We start from the raw sequence: 10,800 nt of genomic DNA, 5'->3' as shown, positions 1-10,800 counted from the left end.
CTGGTTATGATGTAGTTTGCTTTCTGTATTTTGTGGATTTTAGTTGAAAAATTAATTTCAAAAAATTCTCCCCACTAATGTTCACCAGTGAAGTGGATCCATTGTTTCCTTCACATACTTTTGTTTTTGAAATATAGTTTTGGTACCTTATTAATGGTATGTGACCATCTAAATCATTTAGAAGTTTTTCTTTCTCTTTGCTATTATTTACAAGATTTTAAATACCACCAGAGGTATTTGCATTTTCATGTTTGATAGAATTCACTGTTGAAATCTTCTGGCCTAGATGCTCTTTTTGGGTGGGAGTTATATTTTTCCGTCAATTTTGTTAAGTTCATCTTTGGTTAATTGGTCTGTTTTTCTTTTCTATTTCACCTAAGCTAATCTTTTTTCTAATTCATATTTTCTAAGGATGTCATGAATTATATATTCACATTTTCTAAGATCTTTGCATAGTTTTCTTTTAATTTCCCCTCAATGTTTAATTATTATGCTTTTAAAAATTACTGCTTTGGAATATTCATATTGTCTTCCTCTTTGCTTCCTTAACCTTTTCCTTTATTGATTATGTCTTTATTTTACTTGTGGGTTATTTTACTTTGATTTTCTACTTTGCTAATTTATAATTGATCTTGATTTTTCCTTCAGCTTTATTTAGGTATTTTGTTGCTCAACTTTTTCTAACTTCTTAAATTGTGTGTGTAACTCAGTTTTGAAAACTACTTGTTAGAAAGTTGTTTTAAGCTATGGCCATCTCATTGTTAACTAATTTAACCACACAACTGAGGATTAATTATATAGTATTTAAAATTAATATTATTTTCTAAATGTTCTTCAATTTGATTTTTATTGTTATTGTATCTTTGACACGTGACTTGTACATAAAAGAGTTTATACAAATAGTAAACTTTACAATTATACCACTTAACATTTCTGTCATTTCCTCCTTTGATTTCCTGTCACTTCAATTTATTTCGATGTATTTTGATTTGAATTATATGATTTATAATGATCATATCTTTATTTGGGATAGTAATTATGATTATAAAACTGTCTCTTGGTTGTGATACTTTTATCTTAAATTCATCTTTATGTAGTAATAATGATCAATTCTCAGCTTTCTTGAGATTTGTAATTGCCTCATTTGTTTTTTCCCATGACTTTATTTAGAACAGTTTCTAATATCTTTACTTTAGAAACATCTCTATTAAAAAGCATTTCGTTGGGTTGGTTGCTAGATTCAATCTGAGAATCTATTCTTTCCATAGATAGTTGATACATGCTCTACACAGAGAAGCTTGGCCTTAATTTTGTCATCTGAATTTATGCTCTAAATTAGCTTTCCAGTCATCCTTATTTCTATTTCTGACATCAAGATTTAGCTGCATCATCTGCATCTTTCTTCATTTCCTTCAGGTTATGAAGGGTTTCTGTAAGATTTATTATCAGTTATTATATCTTCTACCATAATGGTCCTCAGGCTGTCATGCTGTAGTGTATACCACTGAAACCTGGGGCATAGAAAAATGTAGATTACTAAGCTTTCCCCACTAAAGATTTTGATCTATACTGTCTCAGCTAGAATCTACTTTTAAGCAGATGTCCCAAGTGACTGTCATGTTGGCAATCTGCGACAGATCCCTTGAGAAACACTGTCATAATGGGGATCTATGTTGTCTATGCTAATTTTATTATTAATCTTTAACTTCTGGATTCATAAACTCTAAAAATAAAAGAGTAAATACTAAGTTCTTGTTATAAATTAGCAAACAAACATCTCCTCTCTCCTCAAAAATACCACTGCATAATTTTAATTTATATTATAAGCTTATTTTCCTGTTTCACTGTTTTTACACATATTTAGTATCTAGTTTTTAAAATATTTCAATTCGGCTTTATTTGGAAACCTTAACTCCTGGACATGTATAGCTTTAGTTCTACACGTTATCTTTAGTTCTAAATGCTAGCATACCGGTCTTTCCTGTTCCAAAGTTCCTAATTTTGACTACCTTTTACTTGAGGCTAGATTGTTATATTACAATATTATTTCCCACAAATAAGGACTCAGAGATGCTATTACTTAATGCCTTGCAAATTAAGGATAAAGTATCTTTCATTTGTCATTATGTATCAATAGTAATAACTTAGGTTATACTTTCTCCCCTTCAGAAACTTATAAGAAATTTTCCATTGTCTAACAATATTTAATATTGCTGTGGAGTATATTAAAAGCTAACTTTCTTTTCTCCTTGTAGGGCATTCACTTTTTCTTACTGGAAGTTCAGTAATTTCAGAGGAATATAATAAGTAGTTAAATACGTTGTATAATTTTTAATCTTGGAACCCATTACATCCTTTTAAACTTGTTATACATACCTGTAAATAAATTAATTAATGTAATTATTAATTAATTTCAAATGGTGCTAATAGGTACAGTAAAACTTTTCCAGGGAACAACCTGGTAATTAGCGGGATTAATTACTTTCATTACATATATGTACAAATACAGAATGTACAGCATAGTAGTTACGTATGTAGGTTCTATAGTCATATTTTCTGTTCAACCACTGCTTAGCTACCTAATATTAAGAAAGTTAATCATGTTCTGCAGGTCTCAGCTCACTACTCATAAGAATATAATGATAACAATATGGGGTAATAATAAAGACTGACGTAATATATGTAAATTGTCTAAGCACGTAGTAGGTATTCAAGAAAAGTTTATTATTGTTATTATTATTAATATTTTGAGATAGAGTCTCCCTCTTTCACCCAGGCTGGAGAGCAATGGTGCAGTCTTGGCCCACTGCAACCTCCACCTTCGAGGCTCAAACAATTCTCCTGCCTCTGCCTCCCTTGTAGCTGGGACTACAGGCATGTGCCACCATACCCAGATAATTTCTGTATTTTTTCTAGACAGGATTTTACCATGTTGCCCGGGCTGGTCTTGAACTCCTAGGATCAAGTGATCTACCTGCCTCAGTCTCCCAAAGTGCTGGGATCTCCAGGTGTGAATCACTGTGCCCAGTGAAGAGGTGTTTATTATTATCAGCATTTTTATAATTAGATTCTGACATTAGATTTAAATATTTTTTTCTATTCCATGTTTTCCATTCTTTGCTCACATTAAGGTTCTGCATGGTTGATCCACAGTACCTGTTCTGTATATTTATTATGCTTCTTCTAAGAGATTTTTATCTATAAAACTTTTTCCTCTGCATTTGGCATGATTTAGTACAACTTGAACTTTGTGTTACTGCCTTGATTTTTTGGCCCAACTGATTATCTTTCTTACTGTTTTAGATTGATTTGTTAGTTTCTATAAGGATTGCTTTGCTTTCATTTTCCCTCTTTTAATCTCTTCTTGTTTATTATTTTATTTTTGATTTTTGTTTCACATAGTCTTTCAATTTTGGTGAGAAAATATTTTGTTACAGGAAGTTTTAATTTATCTTGAAATATACTTTTAAATATACTTTTGAGATACTTTTAAACACATTTTAGTATCTTGAAATATACTTTCTTTTTTCTTTTTTTTTTTTTTGAGATGTCTTGCTCTGTTGTCCAGGTTGGAGTGCAGTGGTGTGATCTCAGCTCACTGCAATCTCCAGCCCCCGGGTTCAAGCATTCTTCTGCCTCAGCCTCCCTAGTAGCTGGGATTACAGGTGCCCACCATCACACCCAGCTAATTTTTTGTATCATTAGCAGAGACGTGTTTTCACTATGTTGGCCAGCCTGGTCTAGAACTCCTGACCTCAAGTGATCCGCCCGCCTCAGCCTCCCAAAGTGATGGGATTACAGGCATGAGCCACCGCACCCGGCCAAAATATACTTTTAAAAAATATAAAGGTCATTATCTGTCTTTTGCATATTGAGGTCTTCTCCTTGCCTTCCCCATGTGGTAGTTTTCTCACATAGTTGTCATACTTTCTTTGTTTAGATGCTTCATCTTGATGGAGACACTGCTTCTGGGTTTTCCCATACGTTCAATTATAATTTAGGTAGATTTCTTTTGATTCTGCTTGCACTAATTACTGGACCTGCTTATGCATCTCTGCATCTTTGCAGAGCCTCAGTTTGAGCTGGATGTTGATAGTTTTTATTTTCTTTTTCTATTGCCATTTTATTACTTGTGGCTTTTGGAAAGAGAGGATAGAGACTACACACGGGATTTTGGATTCTTCTCTCTCTCCTCTTTTCCAGCACTTATCAAAATTGGACCAAGCTAAACATGTTTTCTGTTTCTTCCTCATTTGTGGGAGTGTAAGGTAATTGGGTGCATATACACTGTGTGTATGTGTTTGTATGTGTGTGTGTGTACTACCACACTCTCAGATGGCTATTAGGTATGTAAACTACTATAGAACCTTCCTAGAGAACAACCAGACAATATATATCACCACTTTAGAGTCATATAACTTTGAACCTAGCAAATCAATTTTAAGAAATATATCAGGAACAATGGTGTGTAAACCTGTCAGCAATGTGATTTTGATTTTATAGTTGTTTATAATGGAAAATCACTTAGAAACAATGCAAACATCAAACAATAGGTGCTCATTGAATGTATGTTAAACAAATTATGGCACAGACATACAATTACATATCTTATAGCTATTAGAAATGGTGTATACTTATACTTAAAGATATGAAAAGGTAATTAGGAAATAACTGTATATAGAAGAGTAGAATATGATTTTTATATAAAAATATGTCATTAAGTATGAATAAAAGGCAATGTTGATAATGATTATATCTGTGTGGGAGTGTGCAGGTGATTTTCACTATCTTTTGTGTAAATTTAAGAACTACCATGAATTTGTTTTGTAATCAGAAAAATAGCTATAGAACTAAATAAAATCTAAGAAAGATACACAATCCCTGCCACCATCTCCAGAATAATTACAACTATTATTTGAATGTCCTTTGCCTGGTACTACATAAGGCCGTTAGTATAATTATTTCACTTATTCTTCTCAGCAGCTCTATAAGACAGAAATTAGATTTTTAGTTTCCAATTAAGGAATTAAAGCTTGGAAAGGTTAAACATGTCTAATGTCACACAGCTTATAAATGACAATGCCTGAATATGAACCCAGTTCATATAACTATAAAATCCACTATTCTTCCCAGTACCTTTTGCAGTTGTGACATATATCTTGATGCTCTTACAGGTTACAAGTTTACTAGAAAAGCTCGTTATTTGAACTTTCAAATACTAGACCTTATTTCATAGTGTGAACCTAAAAGAGGACCCAAAGGACAGCAGAAAGACATACCCAACATAGAAAAGTATAAAAACAAAAGACATTATAATTCATATTTCAATGTATAAAATTCATTTTCATTGAACATTTTTGTTAATATGACACTTTATGAGATAGAGGAAGAGGTCTTAACAAATTAGTGTTCAAATCATAGGATAAGAGAGTATTAACTCTTTCAAGCCATCAACTGAACAATTTAATGCACCAATGAGCAAATTTTCAAAATATCCTCATCAACTGAGGATATCCTGAATTTTCATGTGGTTTTATGCAGTCTTTACAACAATCATGTAGTGTGTTTGATTTTGGTTTTCAGAAATACAGCCTTCTTCAATCATTTCATCATAAATCCAACTTTCATACATATTTTCTTCTACATAATTAACAATCGACCCAGAATAATGCCCAATCAAATCAGTCTGCTTTAATTTCAACAAGAGTAACTAAAGTTAAAAAATAAGGACAGCAGCAACAACATAAATGAGATAGTCTGAGAGCACAGACATAGTAGGTGATGGAATGTTTAGGGGATTGGAACAAAAAATAGTGATTAACAAAATTTCAAACATCTCTTCTGTAATGTAATTATTACTATTTACTAGACTTTGCTACTATATAACACAAGTAATGAAGTCAAAAAGTGACAAAACCCAGCACAAAGAAGCAATTCAGTAGCTTATCCATTCTGTTCCCTACCCCAAAGGCAACAACAATGATGTATTAAAGATTCTGGAGTCAAAGCCACAAAATTAAGGGAGAGCCTTATACTTAGAAGATAAAATAATGGAAGCACTTCTGGCATCAAGTCCTCATAGAACAGATTCACGAATATCCAATATCATTTGCTAAACACTGGAGTTGAACGAGTAGTAGATGATAAGGTGGAATGGTGACAATTATCTTTTTCCTCCTTCAATTTGGAAAGCAATATGAATGACAGCTTGCCAATTAAGATCACCAACACATGAGATTCAGAAACTGAACTATGAGTCAAAAACAGGCTTTCTTTACAGTTCATTTAAGTCAAGAGTTTTGGTAAGCAACAATGTCAATTATTGGCTTTTATCTGTCATTATAGTAATGATGAGCCTGCCCATACAATACCTATTTGTAAAATAAATAACAAGAAATCAACAAGGACTTGATGCAAGCATAACATTCTTAGTCACAAGTTAGTAATGTAGACAAATTTCTGAATTCTGAGCTAACCAACAAAAGAAATGATTAATTCTCCACCTATTCAGTCCAAAGCATCTGAAAAAACCAAGCACAACAACAAAACTAAGAAATAATGAAACTCTTGTCCTCTCAGGACAAATGAAAAGAATTCTCAAAATACGATCCATTTAATTTCTTTCCCTAACACAACAATAATTCCTGAGCGAAACACCAAAGCTTAGGTTCACCAAAGCTATACTGAAAAACCAAACCTAGGAAAGCCCCAGTAAGGTCTCCTGAAAAAATTTTAACTTATCCCCAAGACTCTGTGGATACATGTTCATAGCTTATTCGCAAAGACCCCACACATTTTTTTAAGGGAACAGCTAAACAAATTGGCCCCAACAGAAATACAAATAAATGGATTAAAAACTGGCTATCTAACCGTATACAGAGAGAAATCGTAATTGGTAGTCCGTCTAGTTGGGGACAGGTTTCCAGTAGGGTCCCACAAGGATCGATATTGGGTCCCATTTTGTTTAATATCTTTATAAAAAATCTGGAAGACAAAGTAGAGAATGTGCTAATTAAGTCGATTGATGCTACTAGATTAGGCCTGATGGTTAAACTAAATTGGATATAGATAAATGCTACTGGTCTTTAGAAATCCTTAGATCAAGGCTAACAGAGAATGGGAATCTGAATAAGTTTTTAAAAAATGTTTTGTTTTAAAAAAACATCAAATTCCAAGCAGTAGAAATAAATTGATTGAAAGTATCTTAGTGTCTTTGCATTAGAAAAGATTACGCACAATGGATAAAGACAACACAAAGAGTCACAGCACCCACGAATGCAGAATAAAGAACACCCTTAAATGGAGATCTCTGTGGTGTAGCTTTAGTTAGAAAACTGTTGGCTGCAGGTGCATTTGATATGTGCAAGTACCATGGTGGTAAAAAGGTAAGAATAACTTGATTCTCAAATATACATGTTTTTAGTATTTGGCAGAAAAATAAACAAGGAAATAATATAAAGCTTAAAAGAAAAGTAAGGGGAGTTGAAACCTGAAGCTATGGGCAGGAACAGTGGGTGAAATCAATCAAAAGCAAATTCCATTAGGACACACACACACACACACACACACACACACACATGCACACACACACCACTAGAAGAATGCAAGAGAACATAGGAAAGACTCTCCTAGCATTAGAATAAAGATCATGTTTAAACTACTTCAAAGGATACTTTGGAAAAAATATTCAGTAGACCTCATGTTGGTTTAAATTTTATTTTTAAAATCTTACTACGGTACTACTTGTCGAATGAAGACAACTGTGAAAGTGACACTTGCTTATAAACTTTCATGTGCAGGTAGCTGGGATTTTTCAGGTGAAATCAACTGAGTTGGAATACATAAACTAACATGGAATTAACTTTTCAGTTTTGTTTGCTTTTATTTATTTATTTATTTTGTATTTGCCAGCACACTTGTATGTACACTGGAGAAGGATAGAAAAATCCAGATCAGAACTTTTAAATGCTTGCTATGCGACCTTGGCTATTTCACCTTCTTTAGGCACATAGGCTTTTACATCGATGAAATGACAGGATGGAAATTATTTTAAGAGCTGCAAATTCACTTATTAAAACAAAAACTTAAGGGAAGCTAATACAGAAAAGAGGCTGAAATAAACGCGACCGTATCTGCTGAATCAACACTGGCCTCCCACCTAGGCAGGCTTCCCGTTTTTCAACTCTGCCTGACCTCAGGACACAGCATGTGTTCAAAAATCACTTTCAAAATCTGACACACTCCTTCCATCTTTAGGAAATCACCAGAGGAAGGTGAAAAATTTAATCCCACTCCTGATTTTCCCAGAGCAGCCAACAACACTTAGCTGATTATAAGTGCTTGATCTTGGAAAAAAAACAACTATAGAATTACAGTTGAAAAGAAGGGACATTCTTGATAAGAAATGGGGTGGTATTATTCATGATGCTGACACAAAAGACAGCACCACATAATCAGGAGCAATGTGGACCTCCTCTAACATTTCATGCTGAGTGAACAAAGAAACAGTGAGAGTCTGGAAAGTTTGATGGTCAGCGTTTTGTTTTAATCTAATCAAAATGGATTGTAGGTTTTCTGCTCTGAGAAATAATTAATAAAGTTTGATGCAGTTGATTTGCTATAGATTTTACAGCTAATACCCTTTGAAAAATTATTTTCTTGATTTGACTTTAAAACTTCTAACACAAAACTTTCGCCTCTAAACAATACTCTGTTTTAGGGAGGTTACTGTATTCCACATGGTAGAGCATGTAGAACACATACGCAAGCATCACCAATAAGTACGGGGACTGCAAATTTTATTTTAAAAAGTAATAATGCTTACCACTTACTATATTTTAATATTTTATTAATATTTATCACTTACTGAGTGCCTACCATGTACTGAGGATCATATTATCCTCTTTCCACATTATCACAATTATGTTCATAAATAACTTTATGAGAGGAATTAACCCCATTTTACAGATGAGAAAACTAAAGGGCCAGAGAGGCCAAATTTTTTGTCTACTGTCACACAGTCATTAAATGGGAAGGTAAATATTGAATTTGAAAGACTCTAAAATATTTGTTCAGAACCATTGTTCTAAATCATGACTGCTGATGTCTTGATTCTTACACGTGCTGCTCAAAGAAAATGGAGAAACAATTTTGCTAAAGAATATTTAGATGACAAGGATATTATTTTTTTCAGTACCTCAGTTTCTTATGTCTGAAAACAAGAAGTTATGGGGAAGCTATCCCGTGTACTGCAGAATGTGTAGCAGCAACCTGGGCCTCTACACACTAGATACCAGTAGTAAACCTCATCCCCTAGTTTTTACAACTAAAGATGTCTCCAGACAATGCCCAATGTCCTGTGGGAGAAGAAAATGCCCCTGTTTTGAGAACCATTGAAAAATACTAAATAATCTCTGGTATCTTTTTTGTTCTCTCCTATTCCATCACTTGAATTGTAGGGTCCACCTTCAGCCAAGAGGATAGGCTTTTCACCACTATGGGGTAACTGCCTGGTGAACTTTTCTCTATTTCCATTTTAGAACTATCTGAAGCTCTGCAGGTTCAGTTTGTATCAAACCTTCTCTCTCTAGGTCTTAACTTTATCATTTAAATGCAAATTGATATAAAAAATAGGGTAGATGAAAGTGAAGAGATCAGATGTTATCTTATTAAGTTAGACTTGCATTATGCAATTGATTTAGACTTATTTCAAACTGAAGTTCTATGAGATAGTGTTATTTATTTATTTATTTATTCTCTTTTCTTCTCTAAGACTACTATGTCAGGAAAATCAGAATATAGGTTTAGAAAATACTCTTTCATTTGACAACCTGAGAGAACCACAATGGTAAGTTGGAATCTATTGGCAGATTCCAGTAAGTCAAACTTTGAGTATGGGAAAGAATTTGGCAATTTCCTAGACCCTTATGGTTTTTTGGTTTCCAAGGGCCATACTTAAAATTTGCAATGTTGCAAATATCATCTTCTAAGCAAGAAATGCCTTGGATTAGACAATAGTCTAAAACAAAATATTGGACCTATGGATATGTGAAAAACATTACTGAGTTAGAAGCTTCCATATGGTTTGCTCCAAATACAAATTAATGGTAGAGATTATTTATGCTTTGCTATCCTTGGAATTAAATTGAAGTTAGAAATATCAAAACATCAAAGAAATAATCAGTTTTTGTTATAATTAATAATTCCAGATGTTTTAAAAGGATTAATGTTTTCCTAGTCCCATCATGATGAACTATTTATTGGTCCAATATTACACACTACTTTATAAACAGTATTTAGGACAGATATGAAAATCAGACTTTTCTTTGGCTTTTGCTAAAGGTCTAAATGTGGTTTCTGGGAAAAGACATATAAAAGTATTCTGTTAGTGCAGAAAGTGCTATAACAGGAAGCCAGGTGAAGTTTGATATAGAGAGTAAAGAGAGCTGGCTCTACCGGGACTACCATCAAAAACCTTAAAGTGTTGATTCTCAAATTTGGATGCAGATTAGAATAACCTAGGGAACTTTTAAAAATTATGATGCCTATGGTTTCTCCAAGAAAATCAAATCAGAATTTCTGGGGAAGGGACCAAGGCTTCAGTATATTTTTTCAATCTGTGCAGGTCATTCCATTGGCACCCATGATTGAAAACTACAAATAGGCCGGGCGCGGTGGCTCAAGCCTGTAATCCCAGCGCTTTGGGAGGCCGAGACGGGCGGATCACGAGGTCAGAAGATCGAGACCATCCTGGCTAATATGGTGAAACCCCGTCTCTACTAAAAAATACAAAAAAAACTA

The 10,800-nt window shown here is 33.5% G+C and overlaps 1 protein-coding gene across 3 annotated transcripts in view; it reads right to left on the bottom strand.

Annotated features, from left to right (window-relative positions):
* GABRB2 (gamma-aminobutyric acid type A receptor subunit beta2) overlaps window positions 1–10,800 on the bottom strand; it is a 270,353-nt gene that overhangs the window by 31,054 nt on the left and 228,499 nt on the right. The window contains exon 10 of one of the 3 annotated variants that reach the window (XM_017889046.1): window positions 6,871–6,984. The exons of the other annotated variants lie outside the window; for them this stretch is intronic. Coding sequence (XP_017744535.1) covers window positions 6,871–6,984 — 114 coding nt within the window. The remainder of the gene's footprint in view (window positions 1–6,870; window positions 6,985–10,800) is intronic. 3 annotated transcript variants of the gene reach the window in all.

Source organism: Rhinopithecus bieti, unplaced genomic scaffold (genome assembly GCF_001698545.2).
Source record: "Rhinopithecus bieti isolate Rb0 unplaced genomic scaffold, ASM169854v2 scaffold_15850, whole genome shotgun sequence".
Classification (NCBI taxonomy): domain Eukaryota; kingdom Metazoa; phylum Chordata; class Mammalia; order Primates; family Cercopithecidae; genus Rhinopithecus; species Rhinopithecus bieti.
This window is presented reverse-complemented; position numbering and strand designations above follow the sequence as displayed.